This window comes from Siphateles boraxobius, unplaced genomic scaffold, assembly GCF_051911475.1.
Source record: "Siphateles boraxobius isolate OS27281-9 unplaced genomic scaffold, OSU_SipBor_1 24, whole genome shotgun sequence".
NCBI lineage: Eukaryota > Metazoa > Chordata > Actinopteri > Cypriniformes > Leuciscidae > Siphateles > Siphateles boraxobius.
The window spans coordinates 9,904,505-9,925,284 of NW_027508855.1; the positions used below are offsets into that span (position 1 = coordinate 9,904,505).

The 20,780-nt window shown below is 41.6% G+C and overlaps 1 protein-coding gene across 1 annotated transcript in view; it reads right to left on the reverse strand.

Annotated features, from left to right (window-relative positions):
- limk2 (LIM domain kinase 2) overlaps positions 1-4,814 on the reverse strand; it is a 28,036-nt gene extending 23,222 nt beyond the window's left edge. Inside the window, exons 1-2 of the mRNA XM_077241341.1 lie at positions 4,561-4,814; positions 3,764-3,860 (exon numbers count right to left, since the gene is read on the reverse strand). Of these exons, the coding sequence (XP_077097456.1) occupies positions 3,764-3,860; positions 4,561-4,576 (113 nt within the window). The 5' untranslated portion in view covers positions 4,577-4,814. The remainder of the gene's footprint in view (positions 1-3,763; positions 3,861-4,560) is intronic.
- Positions 4,815-20,780: the final 15,966 nt, after the last annotated feature.

Here is a 20,780-nt window from a genome sequence, read left to right on the forward strand (position 1 = left end):
ACTTAATACACTTTAGTTATCCGGAAGAACTGCTGAAGTCCAACTAAAGATATTCAATTTAATTCACATTTATTTGTATGACGCTTTTCATTATACATTGATTCAAAGCAGCTTTATAGAAAATGCACGTGTCTACATTAAAATTTAGAGTGATCTGTTATAAGAGGTGACTGTGTCCGAGCTATGCATTTCAGAAATGTACATACAAATCACACAGTTAGAGTTAGCTAACATCATGTATATCTCATTGAAGTAATTATTGCAAGTTATAAACATAATATGAGAACAAAAATACTTAAGAATATTTGATTGTGCTAAAATGGAACTTTTGCAATTATACATTTACATGGTAGGTACACTAAATATCTCGCATTCAAAGACTGATATTATACAGTGATCATTCTATCCTTAAAAATAGTGATATTAAAAAACATTTTAAGCTTAATATTAAGAAATGTGCATTGTGTACATTTGTGTACAAGTATTACTCCAAATAAAGCTTCACAAGTTCACATCTACATATAATTATTATGGTAAAGGTTATGCGTACTTGGCGTGCTGTCCGGGTGGAGGGCTCCGAGCTCGGAATTTCTGCCCGAACCCAGAGTACTCCCCCCGTTGGTAAGAGTAGATGGAACAAGAGATGGAACTAAAAGTGAGGAGATGGGGTGGAGGTGGGATGCTGATAAACTGTCAATGACCAAGGTGGGTTCTGCTGTTATTTATCTTGTCCTGAGTTGATTACTGATTGATCTACACTTGTGCTGATTGGGTTGATTATCTGCTCCTCCCGAACCTTGTTAAATAAAACATCATTTAATTACAAATTATTTATATTCCTAAGTCTCAATCGATATGTCAGTAAATATGTTAATGGTTTGTACTACAAAAAAAATTACATTTGAAATACATTTAGGAGTTTTTTTTTCACTAGAGATGCGATACTGAAGACTGGACAAATTGCTACTGAAAATTCAGCTTTGCCATATGAGGAATAAATAAGTTCTATTTTAAGAAATAAAATATATATTAAAATAGAAAAGAGTTATTTTACATAATCATATTTCAAAGAGACATATGGCAGAGATGATAACAACCGATTTCTATTGAGACATTTTAATAATTATCACAATGACAATTCTGCCATTGTAAACAACGCTCACACAGAACCTCTGTAACACCCTTTTAGATGACCAGGTATTTCAAGAAATATCTGTCTCTTTCACTTCTCTTTCCTGTTCCAGTTTACACCCAGAGGGAAAAAAAGGCTTCACGACACGTGAAACAAAAGAAATGATTCAAACGTTGACATATACTCAAGACAGACGGTACAGACAGAGCAGAACAGAACAAACAGTTCTTCACTTCCTTCATTCTACTTGCTTTCACATTAACAAAGAGACATTCTGCTGCCTGCAACTGGTATTCTTTTCCGACCTGCTGAACCTTGCAGGTACCCAATCACATTTATTAGCTCTGCTCTACCTCATTCACAAAACCCAATGATTAAGATCAAAATAAATAAAGGGAGCAGACATAGAAAGTCCCATCCAAATAATCACCCATTTTCACATCACATCATTAATTTTAATTAGAAAAAAAAATCCTCAAATCCTACAATAACCTGTGATTAAAAAAAACCTGGTGTTTAAAGATGCCATAGGTGATTATTTTATTTTGGTCAAAACAGCTATGGCTAGATTCAATCGATACCATAATTAAAAAAAAACAAAAAACTGTGCTATCTGCAGGCACTTTCACATAAATACAATTTAATTAGGGAAGATGACAGATAACAACAACAATAAACAAAATAATGTGACATAGTTAAGAAGGTATCAAAAAACTTTGGCTATAACACTATAAACTCCATGCAACATAAATCACATTTTAATCAGTAGTAAATTCAAGTAAATAGGGAAATTCAGATCCAAGAAGCATTCAGAAGACATCCCAGCCCTTCCCATAATTATAGTTAGAACAGTAATTTAAGCACAAGAGTTCAGGCTGTCCCTCCAATCACAAAAGGGGCAGAAAGGGGGGGAAATTGAATTTGTCTTGTGGATCTATGAGCCGATGTCTGGGAATGTGACAACTAACCAGAGAGGAGATTCTACCTGCACTGCAACTGCTCACAGAAAAACAGGGAATGCCTGCCATAATATCAGAGGGATTCCACAGAGGAACAAAGAGTCATAATCAATTAAGATTATAATAAATTAGACAGTAGAAAGAAGTGAATCACTAAATGTGTAATCAAGCACCAAACTATAGCAATAAACCTTGTGATGGTATTAAGCCAGAGACAACAAGCTTTTATGATTTAATTGGGAAACTCAAATTTATCCAACCAAGAAGAAAAAAAAAATCAACTGGTGAAAGAGGCCTAAGCTGTACCCTTGTTCCAGATTGCATGAAATGTTGTAGGCCCTGGAGTAATTTCTGCCCTCATTACGGAACACGGTTTCTCCATATGGTCCAAAGTCTCCCAGCACATGACTGATTCAATCATGATGACAAAATTGTTCCATAAACCTTGGCTATGAACTTTTCAAATGACTTTAGGGTTTTTGTCCTACCTCTCAGGCAGCTGGCCATTGTGTTTTAATCCACAGACGACGTTCTCAAACTTGTCTTTCAAGTCAATTTTAATGAATCTAAAAGTCAGATTAAGGTTAAAACAGGCCCCCAAAAGTGTTCACTTTCATTCACGGTAACGCTTAACAACAAACAATAAGTTGCGAATTGAACCGAGCTGGACGATGACATCACTGTGTTCTGCAGAACTGCTTTATAGATGAAATTAACCAATTCAATAATTGATCATCTTTACAACAGAACTGAATCAACACTAAACTGAGATCAGCAGAACACTGACACTAGTTTTTTTTTTAGCTGCTTTACAGCTGAAATGAACTCTGTTCACATGATCCCATCATTAAATCATTTTCCTGTTATCACTGTAAAGCTGCTTTGAATAAATCTGTATTGTATTAAGTGCTATATAAATAAAGTTGACTTGACAAATATTTCCTGAGGTTATGTTAACTGATGCCCTTTACGCAACAATGGTCACCGATAGCCTACAATCAAGAAAGTATGGGCTCTGGCAAGCAGATTTTTAACTAGGGATGTAACTACTTCAATGAAACATTAATCTAGCCAAGCACTGGCGATTTAGAATTATTAAGAGTTTTAGATCATTAGCTTTTTCTTTAAAAATGACCTTTACACCATTATGTAGCCTTAAGAGAGATAGAAAAGGGGAGGACAACTTTAGTCATTTCATCGTCTCATTTCAACTTTTCATCATTTCACGTTTTTTGACACAAACTTTCCTCTCTCAAGCATTTACATAAAACATCTAAGCTAAAAGTTCTAAGCGTTCCCAGTAGTCTCTGACAAGATACATAGCAGCCCATAATACATGTATAAGTGTGAAAGAAAACAATGCAGAATGCTTTCATTTGAATGCAATAGTCTGGATATGTTTCTCTGGTTTAATCTTGGTCTAATACTGGCTGACAACTTAGGCTTGTGCTCAGCTGGACATCCATCTAAAACCAGTCAGCAGATAAGGCTGGGAAAACATTTAAAACTATAAAACCATGTTAGGCTGGTTTAAAATGCTTTTTTTCAGAAGGGTGAGCATTTAAAAAGTAGTAGGAAAATACAAGGAAAGCAATCAAACACATTTTGTTAAATTCGCTCCATCTCTAGCCAGTCTGGCTCAGTTTAAAAGGGAAATCAAGTAAAGACCCACTGAAAGCATGAGTTGTGCCAGGCATCTTGAAGAACCTTCACATGAAACGCGTCGTGGATCCTCCCGCCACAGCCCGTGCACGCGCACCCCGTCACATCTGTCAATCAAACATCATAGGAACTTTCAGAACTGGCACCTTATACACAGACCTTGTTTGTTTTCATGGGAAAGCCCACGCATTTAATTTTCAACTCGATGTGGGACATTTTGTGTTTTAAAACTTGGGAGCACGAGCTGAAGTTTTACATTATGTAGTAGGCTGTAGCCTAGTCTCGCGCTGCAAATCTATTCTAGCGACTGATTTATTACATTTAGACCATTTATTAGCATTTACCATTAAAACTTCTAAATGTTAAGGAACTTCTCAAACCAACACTACTTTAAAATCTGTCTCCAATTCTTTTTAAATGAAAAGCAGGTTAGAGGGCCATTTGAGATATTTATTTTATTTACTTGTGTGATTAAAAACCGTACACAAAGCAGTTCTGAACTTTGATTATGAGAAAACATTTGAATATTTAGAAATTATGCAATACATATTTAATTCATTCTGACATGATATAACAGAGTGTTGTTTCTCGGCAAACGTCAACTAAGTTACAAAAAAAGCGATCGAACGAGCAAATTCCTACATGTTATTTTCTGCTGCATCTGATCTGAAATCTTTTGGGTTAACTAGTGTCTATGAACTGCGACAAAGTCAACACAAATAATTAATTAGTAGTATACTAAGTATTAATGGAGTTCAAGCAAACATTTTCGGGAACAAAAGTAAATATCGTTCGCGTAATCTTTACCTTCTGGTTCGTCCATGACCCTGTTCTGATTTAATGATATTTGTTCAAGCTCACATGCTGGTCCAGAAAAGTCTGAAATTCACACGCCGCATACCAGCGATGCTCCTTTTCTGATCCATGTGTAAGACCCACAGAGAAAATCCAGCTGAAAGTTGAGGAAGAAACAATGTTTCATCAAGTTTCCTAGCAAGTTCAAAGCTTCTCTCTCTTTCTCTCGCTCGTCCGACATATGACGTCATAACATAGAAATGTACGGAGACCGGAAGGGATCAAACAGAATCACCTGAAACAGGAGCGTTTGCAACAGACTGCGCGTCGAATGATACCGTAGCGACATCTATCTCTAATGGTACGAAGCGTACAGAATCCAGTGCTTTTCTTTGTTTCACAATTCTTGCTGTATACATTTTTCACCCCATACACACAGCTCAAAAAGAGCGTGCAATTTAATTCACAAACAATTTAATCTATGAGAATATATCACTATTCTTGAGAATGTAAGTTTTTAACTTTGTTGCAACATTTTAAAGAGTATTTTCTATTTCAAATGTTCTGTTCCAGCATGACAATGTCCATGAGCACAAGTGTAAATCCTTAAGCAAAGCAAGTACTTACAGAAATGAACTGTGGACTTGCACAGGCTAGTCAAGTTCTTCCATACCATCTTTTTATAGTAAGAAGTATTTTCACTGTAATTACTGTAATAGCCTACCCAAACCTGTTAGTTACAAAGGGGTGTCCACATAAATTTTCCATATAGTGTATTAAAACTGGGTAAAAAGCACCGTTTGCGGTTTCTCAGATGGCTGAGAGAATCTTGTTTCAGAGAGAAGACATTGAAAAGGACGTAAACACTTTAAATACAGTACCCGTCAAAAGATGGAAAACATTACTATTTTTAATCTTTTTGAAAGAAGTCTCATGTGCTCATCAAATCTGTATTTATTTGATTAAAAATAGGCTACAGAAAAAAATATTGTGATATATTAATACAAAATATAAAATATAATATAATGGTTCTCTTACGAGAGTATCTCTCGTACTGCGTAATATCTTACGCTATTGGGAAAACCTCTTTTCCACGAGATATTGAAGCCAAAAATCATCCTTAATTTTGAATTAATGTAAAACGCTGTGCAGCAGCATGCAGACATAGGCAAGACGGCTTGCGCGCCTATTGGCTGCCCTGCGGCAACAGCAGCAGCCTATCGAGAGTGGCCCTGCGTGACACATATCCAATGGGGGCATTTCGCGCCCACTTCGTCACGTCCCGCCAGAAAGGGCATGGTCTCGCCCTATAAATATAGCTTGATTAGGCTGGTACAACTGATTTTCATCTCTTCAGGGAAGCATCATGCATCGCTGGATCACGAGTGAGAAGCCACGCCGTCTGAGGAAAAGCACACAGCGGGACGAGCCTTGAGTCTGAAGTCGCTGGCATCGCCGCCTTTAGCTGCCGTACCTGCTACGCTTTCCGGCGTTATATCTTTTTCAAGTGTGTGTGTGTGTTCGCCGCTACGACACACATTTTTTTACTGTCTCTCTCTCTCTCCTAAAAGAGCTGCGTCTTTTTCAAGATGCATAGATCCTGCGGCTCGTGCCGAGCCACACTCAGTGAAGAGGATCGGCATGTCATCTGCGTTTCCTGCCTGGGTGAGGATCATGCGGCTCACGCTCTCGTCGACGGCGGATGCCCTCACTGTGAGCTACTGCCGATGGTGACTCTGAGGACTCGCCTGGCATCATTTTCAGAGCCTGCACTTCAGCCCGCCTAAGCTCGCCGGTTCGCCCGCCAGCTTCGCTGGCATCGCTCGAGTCCCTCCCCGACGGACAGCGTCCGCCGTCCGCCCCCGCCTCCGCCATTGAGGTCAACGAAACAGCCGAGGCCTGTTCTATCCTGGCGTCAGATAGTGAGGATTGGGCGAGCTCTGTGGACCTCCCCTCTGCCATCCGCGAGCCTTCTGGGAAACTAACCGGCATTGAATCGGAGCTGATGCGTCTGCTCTCTCAAGCCGTCGACAACCTCGCCCTCAACTGGGAGGCGCCCGCGCAGCCTGCTGGACGGATGCTTCCTCAAGAAGGACCACGCGCCGTCACAATCCAGGCCCGCACCTTTTATTCCTGAACTGCACGAAGAAGTCGCGAGGACCTGGGGCGCCCCCCTCTCGCCCAGGGTGCGTACCTTTGTCTCGGCTGCATTCTCCACTGTGGACGGTGCGAAAGACAAAGGATACCTTTCTCTTCCCCCAGTGGAAGCAGCGGTAGCTTCCCATCTCTGCCCGCCCTCTGCTGGACGGCGAGCGCAGACGGCGCTACCATCTAAAGCCTGCCGAGTGACGTCAGCCATGCACGGTCGCGCATGCGCCGCCGCCGGGCAAGCCGCGTCAGCACTACACACGATGGCCATCTTGCAGATCTTCCAGGCCGACCTTCTCCGAAAAATGGACGAGGAAGGCGATGGGTCGATCAGCATTGCCGATTTGCGGAGCGCTACAGACCTGGCTCTACGCACTACAAAATCAGCTGCACAGGCCATTGGGTGGAACATGGCCTCTATCACCTTCCTTCCAAAGCGCTCTAGTTCCGCAGCAGGTCGCTCTAAACAGCCGTCTGCCCGGAGCTCCCAGCCGCAACCTGCACCACCCGCCGCCGCCGCTTCTCAACGCCGCCAGGCCCGGGAACAGATACTGCGCTCTCGCTCTGCTGGACGCCGCCCCCCTCAGCGCGGGCCCCGGCCGAGGATCGAAATCAAGGCCGAGGTCTCAAAGCCTTCCTAGCCTCTCTAGGAAAGCGACGGTGTTCAAATCCCGCTGCGGCCGGATTTTCACCGAAACGTTTCGCTCGTCCAGTTCCATGCAATGTGACTGTTCCAGCGTATTTAGCAGTCAACAAGCCGGTCCATTTGCCTGCTTGCCTGCACACAAAAGTCGTTTTTACGGCTACCCAGATAAATCCAATAAAGAGTGTATTTTCTGGTGTTCCGGCCACGGCCGATGGTGTTATGAGTGTTGTAAGAATGCCCACGTCTCAGTCCCCATTCCCACACACAGACACAGCCCGCCACAATACAGGGCTAGCACAAATAAAATCGACTCTATGTCAATTGTGCAATAAATGTAGTGTACGTGCCCACGACACAGTGCCCACAAACACTACTATACTACTACTATCTATAGATTCAATTCTTAATGCGTATGTGAACGCCATCAGCGTCTATCACAGGTTCACGTTTAAAGTCTGTTTAGAGAGAACGGTGTCGTCTTAGCGGGCCCTAATTTAATAACAAATGATCATTTAGACGGAAGTGAATCAATCAAAACTAACTTTAGCTGGAAAAAACATGTTTCAAGAACCATTATAAAACCAAACCAATCTCTGTTACCTTAAATTATATGTTTATCTCTGTAAAGCTGCTTTGAAACAATCTACATTTTTAAAAGCGCTATATAAATGAGGATGACTTGACTTGACTTGACTACACGAAGCATGTCCCACGGTTTCTGTAAAAACGAAACCAACACATTTTCAGTCGGCGCGAGCCGACAGTGTTCTCAGTGCAGTGAGTGTGCCCGCTATCCCGCGCCCACATTCCCTCACAGACATGCCGAACCCCACGGGGCTCGTCCCGCTCGCCTTCTCTCCACAACCTGTCAGAGAGAAGCTGAGCGCGGTCGGGCTGCCCGCTGTGATCAGCGCACCCCCCGCCTCGCACACTGCAAACACAGTGTCTATTTCTCAGCACACCGGAGCTCTCCGGCCACCGCTATGCTACGGCCAGAGCCCAGATTTCATTCTACCTCTAGCTATTCACGCAGATGCGTGGGCAAAGCTTCCCGGGGTATCGAAGTGGGTGCTGAATACTATAAAAAGAGGCTTTTCGCTGCAGTTCACTCGACGCCCCTGCCGTTGCGCGACGCGAGTCGAAACGACGGTAAAAAACGAAGTATCTCATCTACTTCGAGCCGAGATAGCGAAACTACTGAGCAAAGGGGCTATAGAACCTTTGTCTCAGGCTCAGAGCGATTGGGGGCTATACGGCAGATATTTTCTGGTACCGAAAAAAGATGGGGGTCTCAGACCCATTCTAGATCTGCGACAGCTGAACAAAGCGCTCACGAAGCGCCAGTTCAGAATGATTACAACCAGGAAAATCCTCGCGCAAGTTCGCCAGGAGAACTGGTTTATGTCAATAGATCTGAAAGACGCCTATTTTCAAATACATATAGCGTCACGTCACAGGCGATTCTTGAGATTCGCCTTCGAGGGCCAGGCATACCAATACAAAGTCCTGCCGTTCGGCCTGTCCCTGGCACCCCGTACATTTACGAAGTGCATGGACGCGGCTCTCCCACCCCTGAGACTCCAGGGCATGCGAATTTTGAACTACTTGGACGATTGGCTGATTATAGCTCGATCCCAATCAGAGCTAATAGAACACAGGGCCACATTACTCAAGCATCTTGAGAATCTGGGTCTCACAGTCAATTGGGCGAAGAGCTCGCTGTCTCCCAGCCAGAAAATTTATTTTCTGGGAACAGTGCTGGACTCGCTATCCATGACAGCGCGTCTGTCACCAGAGCGCGAACTGGACATTCAGCACGCAGTGAAATCCTTCTGCCGCGGCTCGATAGTCCAGCTCAAAAGGTTTCAGAAAATGCTGGGCCTCATGGCCTCAGCAGCTTCAGTGCTCCAGCTGGGTCTGCTTCGCATGCGCCCACTGCAGCTGTGGCTGAAAGCGCGAGTTCCGCCCAGGGCATGGACCGCTGGTCGGTTTCGCCTCCGGGTCGATCTGAAATGCTTTTCAGCTTTGGAACCTTGGAAGATAACCGACTGGTATCAGTCAGGTGTGAGTCTGGGGACTCCCTCGAGTGTAAAGGTGGTGTCCACGGACGCCTCCACCTCGGGATGGGGAGCGCTGCTCGAGGGCAGACCATTCTTTGGCCAGTGGTCAGAACGGGAAAAGCTCCTACACATAAACTGTCTGGAAATGATGGCAGTCGACAACGCGCTACGGCGCTTCTGTCCCCAGATAGAGGGTCACCACGTCTGGGTCCGGTCGGACAACATGTCAGTGGTGGCATACATAAATTGCCAGGGCGGCATCAAGTCCCGAAACCTTTACAGGCTAACGGAACGCCTCCTGGTCTGTGCTCAGCACAACCTGCTTTCACTGAGAGCGGCGCATGTGCCTGGTCACCTGAATCTGGGACCAGACAGACTGTCTAGAAACAATGTCCCAGCAGGGGAATGGTCGCATCACCCCCAGACGATCCAACTGCTGTGGGAGACATTCGGCAGAGCGCAGGTGGACCTGTTCGCGTCACACGAGAACGCTCACTGTCCGAAATATTTCTCCAAGAATAAGGACGCGCTGGCCCAAGTCTGGCCCCACTGTCCCCTCTATGCTTTTCCCCCCGTTTCGCTCCTGCCTCAAGTGCTGGAACGAATCAGGGAAAATGGATGCCCAGTGCTGCTCTTGGCTCCGCTCTGGACAAACCGACTTGGTTCCCAGTCCTGATGCGGCTGACCAGCACTGCCCCGTGGCCAATACCATTGAGGAAATACCTCCTTTCTCAGGCCAAGGGCTCGATTTGGCATCCTCGCCCGCAACTATGGTCCTTACATGCATGGGCCATCAACGGGTACCCGCTAACCCCCCCGAGGGAGTGTTAAACACGATCACGCAGGCGAGGGCCCCGTCTACTAGACGGCTCTATTCCTCGAAATGGTCTGTGTTCTCTGCCTGGTGTCAAGCTCAGGGATTTTCACCCGTAGACTGCGGGGTCACAGAAGTACTCTCCTTCCTTCAAGAGCTGCTGGATAAGGGCAGGACCCCATCCACGCTCAAAGTGTACGTGGCGGCCATAGCAACGTTTACAAAACCTGTGTCTGGCCAGTCACTGGGGAAAAACGACCTAGTCGTGCAATTCCTCAAGGGAGCTCGGAGGCTGAACCCTCCCAGACCTCCTTCAGTCCCGGTGTGGGACCTTTCTACGGTTTTGGAAGCCATAAAAGGTGCCCTGTTCGAGCCAATCCATTTGTCAGACATGAAGCACATAGGGGACTTTCAAGCGCTTTCAGTAAGCGCGTCATGTATGGAGTTTGGGCCTAATGACTCAAAAGTCATACTCAGACCAAGGCACGGGTATGTGCCCAAATCCCTTAACACACCGTTGAGGGCCACTGAGAGCTTATGTGTCCCGCTCATCTGTCTTCAGACAGACCGAGCAACTCTTTGTTTTGTTTGGCGGACGCTCCAAGGGACTGGCCGCATCAAAACAGAGCCTATCCAGATGGATAGTCGACGCCATAGCACTGGCTTACACTTCTAAGGGCCTGCAGTGTCCTTTGGGTGTCAGAGCGCACTCCACGAGAGGCGTGGCCTCGTCGTGGGAGTGGTATAGTGGGGTTACCCTGCAAGTTATCTGTACGGCCGCGGGCTGGGCCTCGCCGTCTACATTTATAAGGTTTTATAACCTAGAGGTTCCCGCCTTACAAGCCAAGCTTCTGTCGGTATAGAATTCAGTTCTATCTGCCCCGCTGTGCCGGCCCAGATGCTGAGTTTTGCTTGTGCATCGCTCACTGAGCGATAAAACAGCTCCATGGGTGTTGAATAACCCGTACTATTACCCAGTTCAGGCTGAACATGTTCACCCTGTCTGTGTGAAACACTGTTAACATAACTAGCTCCTGTAGGATGCTATTTAGTGGGGAATGATGCTTGCAGCCTCTCTTCTCCGACTCTCTGTGAGTCTATGGTGATTATGCACTATATGAGCCCCGGGCTACTGTCCTTGGGACTTTGGTGTCGGATCCCAGTACGCACGGCGTTTTGCATTGTGTTCCCCATAGCGTAAGATATTACGCAGTACGAGAGATACTCTCGTAATAGAACGTACTCGGTTACTAACGTAAACTCGGTTCTCTCTAGAGAGGGAACGAGTACTGCGTATCTTGCCGTGCATACACAGCTCTGGTTCGCTTCGGCGATGAAAACCAGTTGTACCAGCCTAATCGAGCTATATTTATAGGGCGGGACCATGCCCTTTCTGGCGGGACGTGATGAAGTGGGCGCGAAATGCCCCCATTGGATATGTGTCACGCAGGGCCACTCTCGATAGGCTGCTGCTATTGCCGCAGAGCAGCCAATAGGCGCGCAAGCCGTCTTACATTTACATTTACATTAAGTCATTTATCAGACGCTTTTATCCAAAGCGACTTACATTTGAGGATTAAACCAAGCGAGTCATCATGGAGAGGCAAAAACAACGCAAGAAGTGCTCAGAATACAAAGTCTTGCCTATGTCTGCATGCTGCTGCACAGCGTTTTACTTTAATTAAAAATTAAGGATAATTTTTGGCTTCAATATCTCGTGGAAAAGAGGTTTTCCCCATAGCGTAAGATATTACGCAGTACTCGTTCCCTCTCTAGAGAGAACCGAGGTTACGTTGGTAACCGAGTACGTTTTCTATTAGAATATACTTTGAAATATAATTCATTTCTGTAATGTAAAGGTGAATTTTCAGCATCATTACTAGTCTTCAGTGTCACATGATCCTTCAGAAATCATTGTACAACCGCATTTCCAGAAAGTTGGGACGTTTTGTTAAATGCAATAAAATGAACAATCTGTGATTTGTTAATTCTCTTAAACTTTTTTTTAAAACTGACAAAAGTACAAAGTTTTCCAATGTTTTGACTGACCAACATAATTGTATTTTGTAAATATTAACACATTTTGATATTGATGGCTGCAACACACTACAAAAAAGTTGGGACAGAGGCAAAATAAAAGTGAAAAGATTATGTGAGTGTAACAGAGCTTATTAAAAGATTAAGGGAATCCAGAGAAATCTCAGTCTGTGTATAGGGCAAGGCAGGAGACCTCTGTTGAATATGCGTGACCTTTGAGCTCTCAGATGGCACTGCATGAGAAACAGTCATGCTACTCTTTTAAATACAGCCACATGTGCTCACTAGTACTTTGGAAAACATTTACATTTCACAGTCTGATGCTGCATCAAGAAATGCCACTTGAATCTCTGTTAGGCAAAGAGAAAGCAGAGATCTTTTCAAAGCAGAGATTTCAGCGAGTTCTCTGGGCCTGAACTCACCTCAGATGGTCTAAAAGACAGTGGAAATGTCTGCTGTGGTCACAAGTCTACAGGTCCTTCTCAAAAAATTTGCATATTGTGATAAAGTTAATTATTTTCCATAATGTAATGATAAAAAATTAAACTTTCATATATTTTAGATTTATTGCACACCAACTGAAATATTTCAGGTCTTTTATTGTTTTAATACTGATGATTTTGGCATACAGCTCATGAAAACCCAAAATTCCTATCTCAAAAAATTAGCATATCATGAAAAGGGTCTCTAAACAAGCTATTAACCTAATCATCTGAATCAACTAATTAACACTAAACACCTGCAAAAGATTCCTGAGGCTTTTAAAAACTCCCAGCCTGTTTCATTACTCAGAACCACAATCATGGGTAAGACTGCCGACCTGACTGCTGTCCAGAAGTCCATCATTGCCTCAAGCAAGAGGGTAAGACACAGAAAGAAATTTCTGAACAAATAGGCTTATTCCCAGAGTGCTGTATCAAGGCACCTCAGTGGAAAGTCTTTGGGAAGGAAAAAGTGTGGCAAAAAACGCTGCACAACGAGAAGAGGTGACCGGGCCCTGAGGAAGATTGTGGAGAAGGACCGATTCCAGACCATGGGGGACCTGCGGAAGCAGTGGACTGAGTCTGGAGTAGAAACATCCAGAGCCACCGTGCACAGGCGTGTGCAGGAAATGGGCTACAGGTGCCGCATTCTCCAGGTCAAGCCACTTTTGAAACAGAAAGAGCGACAGAAGCGCCTGACCTGGGCTACAGAGAAGCAGCACTGGACTGTTGCTCAGTGGTCCAAAGTACTTTTTTCAGATGAAAGCAAATTTTGCATGTCATTCGGAAATCAAGGTGCCAGAGTCTGGAGGAAGACTGGGGAGAAGAAAATGCCAAAATGCCTGAAGTCCAGTGTCAAGTACCCACGGTCAGTGATGGTCTGGGGTGCCATGTCAGCTGCTGGTGTTGGTCCACTGTGTTTTATCAAGGGCAGGGTCAATGCAGCTAGCTATCAGGAGATTTTGGAGCACTTCATGCTTCCATCTGCTGAAAAGCTTTATGGAGATGAAGATTTCATTTTTCAGCACGACCTGGCACCTGCTCACAGTGCCAAAACCACTGGTAAATGGTTTACTGACCATGGTATTACTGTGCTCAATTGGCCTGCCAACTCTCCTTGACCTGAACCCCATAGAGAATCTGTGAGATATTGCGAAGAGAAAGCTTTTCATGAGCTGTATGCCAAAATCATCAGTATTAAAACAATAAAAGACCTGAAATATTTCAGTTGGTGTGCAATGAATCTAAAATATATGAAAGTTTAATTTTTATCATTACATTATGGAAAATAATTAACTTTATCACAATATGCTAATTTTTTGAGAAGGACCTATGTTTCAGCTCGTTTTTGGAAAAAATGGACATTGAGTTTATTGAGTTCAAGGGACCATCCAGATTTTCTTCAGCAACAGGTGCAAAAGCAAACATCTGTTCTGGTGCCATCTGACAATGCCAGGCCTCATTCTGCACATGCTAAAACTGAGTGGTTTCTAGACACTCTGCACAATATAAGAGATGTGCCTGCCTGCAGTCCAGATCTGTCTCTTATTGAAAATATATGATAACCCATCATGAAAAGATGACAACAGACTGTTGAGCAGCTGTCTTGTATCAGACGAGATTGGGCAAATATTCCACTTGCAAAACTGCAATAATTAGTATCCTCAATTCCCAAATTATTAAAAAGTGTAATTAAAAGGAAAGGTGAAGTGACACAGTAAGCATGCCTCTCTCTCAACTTTTGAGGAGTGTGTTTACAAAATAAAACTAAGTTGGTCAGTGAAAACATTGGAAATATTTTCTTTCTACATTTGTCAGTTAAATAAAGGTTAAAGAGAATTAACAAATCACAGATTCTTGATTTTATTGCCGTTTACAAAATGTCCCAACTATTCTGGAAAGGAGGTTGTAATATGCTGATTTATTATCATTGTTGGAAACAGTTGTGCTGCTTAACATTTTTTATAACCTGTGATACTTTTTTCAGGATTCTTTGATGAATAAAAAGTTTAAAAAATGAACAGAATTTATTTAAAATAAAAATGTAGGTTTAGTAATTAAAAAAAATGATAATACTTTTATTCAGCAAGGATGTTAAATAGATTTTTTTAAAGTGATAGTAAAGATTTATATTGTTAGAAAAGATTTCTATTTTGAATAAATGCAGTTCTTATTAACTTTGTATTCATCAATGAATCCTGAAAAAAAGTATCACAGGTTCCAAAAGATATTAGCAGGGACACAACTGTGCCCAACATTGATAAAAACTGAGTATCAAATCAGCAGATTAGAATGATTTCTGAAGGATCATGTGACACTGAAGACTGGAGTAATGGCTGATGAAAATTCAGCTTTGCATCACAGAAATAAATTAAATTTTAAAGCATATTAAAATAGAAAGCCATTATTTTAAACTGTAATATTTCACAATATTAATCTTTTTTTCTGAATGTTTGATTAAAAAATTCAGGCTTGATGAGCATAAAATACTTCTTTCAAAAACAAGACAAATAGAAATGTTTGCTAACTTTTGACTGGTACTGTGCTGTAAGTGCACAATTGAATATTTGAGGCACCCTCAAAAGGGTTTGGCCAGTGTGGCATTCTGAAAATCCAGTGGTAAACCACTAGTAATAAATGTTCAAAGTTATGCAAATGTGTATGTACATTTGTCATTCTTTTGATGCCGCTCTCTCTCTCTCTCTTTTATATCTCTTATACCCAACCATTTTCTTAAACCATCACCAACAATCTTCAAGCATGTAATTTATTTTCTCATGAAACTACAACATCTCATATTCCAACAACTTGTTCATTATGTACAGAGGAGTCAATTCCAGAGTTCAGAAAGTAAAAGTCCTGCTAAAAAGGGTTTATTCCACCCTTGAACTCAGCCAGCTGATTTCACTAATTAGTTCTATCTCCTGACTGAAAAACTGTGCTAATTAGCAAATCCAGGTGATTGGAACAAAATACTGAGAAGGATTTTTACTTTCTGAACCTGGACTTGACACCTCTGATTATGTAGCAATTCAAATTGTATTAATGGAACCAAGTGAAACTTGTTAAATAAATGTAAGTTCTGCTAATTTTATATATTGTTATGTGTCACGAAACAGATGGATGCAGACAGGTAAGAGTGATCGTGACATTTTTGTATGTACAATACACATAGTTTATGGTGGTTACTTATTAGATTTTTTGTATTTACTGTTTTTATATTTCAGTGAAGCCACCAGTTGAGCAGTAGAGGGCACTCATGTGATAACCTAGAACTGGACGGAGGGTGATTTATTTTTATTTTTATTTATGCCAAGGTATCAAGTTCATAGCAAAAATTACAATGAAATAACAATGAAAACACAGCATAATTTATACATAGGTTACATATAGCCTATATTATGTAGGCAATATAAAAAAAGAGAGAATAAAAAAAACTTTAATGAAATAAATTAAACAGTTGAAACAAGTTTATTGTCTTAGGAGCATTAAGATTCTTAGATGATGAAATAGTTTGAATGGACTGTTGGACCTCTCTTCTAAAAACAATGAATAAGGTATTTTGATGAGGGAATTTACTGCGGTGAATGTGAAATTTTTGCAAGGAGCAATAATAGATTAATAATAAAGTATTCATTAAATTTAGCTTTTTGTATATTAAGAAAACAAACAGTATCCTTAAACAACAAAGAGAAATCTGGAAGCACATTGCAGTTAATAAAATTAGAAAATGTGACCCAAAATAGCTGTGTGAGGAGGACATACCCAGAAGATCGAAGACAGTGTCTACGGTTTTAGCTCCCCTGTACTTGAGTGAGCTCTTAACGCATTATAGTCCGTCACATCTAATGCGATCTGAAAATTCCGGCCAGTTGATAATACCTAGAATATCAAAATCGACTGCTGGTGGTAGATCCTTTTCCTATTACGCACCAACACTTTGGAACAGTCTTCCTAACATTGTCCGGGAAGCAGACACACTCTGTCAGTTCAAATCTAGACTAAAAACACATCTCTTTGACCTAGCATACACATAACTCATTATAGACTTTTATAATTCAATGTTAGGCTGAGTCACGAAACTGCTCTGAGACCAGAAAGTTTTAGATCCAAATGCAGCTTTAATAAGAAGAGGAAAATCCAGACACGTAATCAAATGTACAGGCAATAGGTTGAAGTCCAGGTAGACAGTCCATACAAATTAACACACAAGGTTGGGAACAAGGCAAACGGGTATTCCAAAGGCAGGCAGAGAGTCCAAGAAACCGAAAAACAGGGAACCAAAGAAATGCTCAGAGATGCAGTGCAACACATACAAAACTACAAAGTGATTGAATGATAAAATCAGACTTATAAGGGGTGAGCTAAACAGGGTAATGATAAAAAGGTGAATGTGATCAGTGATGATGAGTCCGGGCAGTGAGTATGGGAAATGTAGTTGTGAGGGAAAATAACAATCTGAAATGGAGGCTCTGATGGCTCTCGAGGCCACTCCAGCTGATGACCATTACAGGCTGCATAGATTAGGTCAGCCGGGACCGGGAACACTTCGCATAAACCATGATGTACTTGTTACATCATAAGAAGGATGGTGTCTACGCTAATATTAGTCTCCCTGTTAATCCCGAGGTTTACCGCAGTCCGCCGGATCCAGGCCGTATCCGGATCTGATGAAGGACCTGCGCCTGGATACGACGACAACGTAGTCCTAATATGTCAACTAGTCTCTCCCCTGTGAAGGCCTTCTTTTCTTCCCCTTACCTCTGTACAGATAAAACGTTGTCGAGATAATTCCGGTTCACGTGGCTACGCGGAAGCGATAAAAAATTATGTATTATACATTTTTCAAGGCTTTTACCTTAGAACCTATTTCATGGTTTGCGTTCTTGAGCCACCAGGCACTGTTTTGTGCAAATGAGCAGGCCGGATTGCATTTAGGGTTTTCTGTTAGAACGGTGTCGTGTTAAGTTAATAACTAATGATCGTTGTGACGGAAGTGAATCAATCAAAACTAACTTTAGCTAGACAATAACTTCATTCTAGAACTACTGTGAAGCCAAAACAATCTCTGTTACTTTAATTTCCTATTATCACTGTAAAGCTGCTTTGAAACAATCTATATTGTTAAAAGCGCTATAGAGGTCCTTCTCAAAAAATTAGCATATTGTGATAAAGTTCATTCTTTTCCATAATGTAATGATACAAATTAAACTTTCATATATTTTAGATTCATTGCACACCAACTGCAATATTTCAGGTCTTTTATTGTTTTAATACTGATGATTTTGGCATACAGCTCATGAAAACCCAAAATTCCTATCTCAAAAAATTAGCATATTTCATCCGACCAATAAAATAAGTGTTTTTAATACAAAAAAAGTCAACCTTCAAATAATTATGTTCAGTTATGCACTCAATAATTGGTCGGGAATCCTTTTGCAGAAATGACTGCTTCAATGCGGCGTGGCATGGAGGCAATCAGCCTGTGGCACTGCTGAGGTGTTATGGAGGCCCAGGATGCTTCGATAGCGGCCTTAAGCTCATCCAGAGTGTTGGGTCTTGAGTCTCTCAACTTTCTCTTCACAATATCCCACAGATTCTCTATGGGGTTCAGGTCAGGAGAGTTGGCAGGCCAATTGAGCACGGTAATACCATGGTCAGTAAACCATTTACCAGTGGTTTTGGCACTGTGAGCAGGTGGCAGGTCGTGCTGAAAAATTAAATCTTCAACTCCATAAACCTTTTCAGCAGATGGAAGCATGAAGTGCTCCAAAATCTCCTGATAGCTAGCTGCATTGACCCTGCCCTTGATTAAACACAGTGGACCAACACCAGTAGATGACATGGCAACCCCGACCATCACTGACTGTAGCCCATTTCCTGCACACGCCTGTGCACGGTGGCTCTGGATGTTTCTACTCCAGACTCAGTCCACTGCTTCCGCAGGTCCCCCAAGGTCTGGATTTGGTCCTTCTCCAAAATCTTCCTCAGGGTCCGGTCACCTCTTCTCATTGTGCAGCATTTTTTGCCACACCTTTTCCTTCCCACAGACTTCCCACTGAGGTGCCTTGATACAGCACTCTGGGAACTTTCTTTGAAATTTCAGAGAGAAATTTCTTTCTGTGTCTTACCCTCTTGCTTGAGGGTGTCAATGATGGCCTTCTGGACAGCAGTCAGGTCGGCAGTCTTACCCATGATTGCGGTTCTGAGTAATGAAACAGGCTGGGAGTTTTTAAAAGCCTCAAGAATCTTTTGCAGGTGTTTAGTGTTGATTAGTTGATTCAGATGATTAGGTTAATAGCTCGTTTAGAGACCCTTTTCATGATACGCTAATTTTTTGAGATAGGAATTTGGGGTTTTCATGAGCTGTATGCCAAAATCATCAGTATTAAAACAATAAAAGACCTGAAATATTTCAGTTGGTGTGCAATGAATCTAAAATATATGAAAGTTTAATTTTTATCATTACATTATGGAAAATAATGAACTTTAACACAATATGCTAATTTTTTTAGAAGGACCTGTATACTCTAAATGAAGGTGACTTGACTTGACTATGGGGTGAAGTATTCATGCCTAAATAATTGCAAGTCATTGGATGAGTCGCATTCATGATGTGACAGTGGACGCCTACTGCACCTATCGACATTGTTAAATGTTAAAGAATCTGAGCAGCATAGTCCACTCGTTTCATACCACGCCCAACCCTCCCACTGTATTTGACTAAATGTAAAAAGAGTAAATGTGTCTGAAAGGTCAAGAGGCTTTTCTGGATTTCCATCCTTTGCTCTCAAATTGAATGTCAGAATGAGATTGCTAAAATGGGGATGATAATATCCATTTTCCATAGATACTGATTGCTTGTGTTTCCGCTGCACTTTTAGACCATCACAAAGGTACAAACTGGATTGTTCATGTCACTACAAATATGTATATACACATACATACCCAGGGCCGGACTGGGACACAATTTCAGGCCGGGAAATCCTACACCCATCCAGGCCATCCACCCAAATAAAATTTAGAAACACGGACAACCCTGTTTTTACATTTATTTCACAGTATGACCATAACATAAAAACATAAACAACAAACCTAGAAGTAAAGCAGTCCTAATATCAAATGGGTCTGCACATAACGTTATACAAGCATTTGAAGGTCAGCAGGCTGCGTAAGACTTTTTAATTAAATAAATGTATTTAATAAAATTATTAATAAAAATATTTTTTATTACCTTATTAAATGTATGCATCATCTTTCATGTCAAATTCTTACATTTGATCAATAAATTCAGTTATAATAATAAAACACTATAGGGCTGTTACCCATCAAATTAAATAATTTGCACTGCAAAATTACAACTGTAATAAATGCTGTTAAGAGAATGATGTTATAAATGTTTGAATATACAAATAAAAAAAATGCAATACTTAAACATTAAACTAAACCGCCAATAGGTGGCGGCAAGTGACCGTTTTAATTAGGGAGTCATTGAGTGAATCATACAAAATATTTGTTCAAAACGCTGAATCATTCAGTAACAAAACACCGCGCTGCTGTTGCTGTCCTTTGGAACTATTTTCGTCGGTGAAATAGAACAAAAACAGTTAATATTGTTTGTGTCTAAAATGTAAGTAACTTAATATTAAATATTAACTACGCTACTTGTTTATTGAACAATAAATTCAATGTAACATTTTCAATCGTGATAATATTCAGCAAAACACCTCCCTTAGTTGTATTATGTTAAACTAAATCATGTGTTATAAATAAAATAAAAAACAATTAGAATTTTTACCTCAGTAACTGTTAGCCTACATTTCTTCTGTGAGTTTTCTGTGTGCTGTTTCACTCATTTTTTTTTATTTCTACACGAATGTAGACGAGTTAACAAAGAAAAAAGTACAGTATTTACAGATGAAACTGACCTGCACTTGAAGGCCTGAACAGGCAGTAATTTTACAAAATTTTGCTGCTTCTTTTTGGAGTGCTTTCTCTTTCTTTCCCCTTTCCCTCTCTGCTCCACCTGGCCGTTTTCTCTCCAT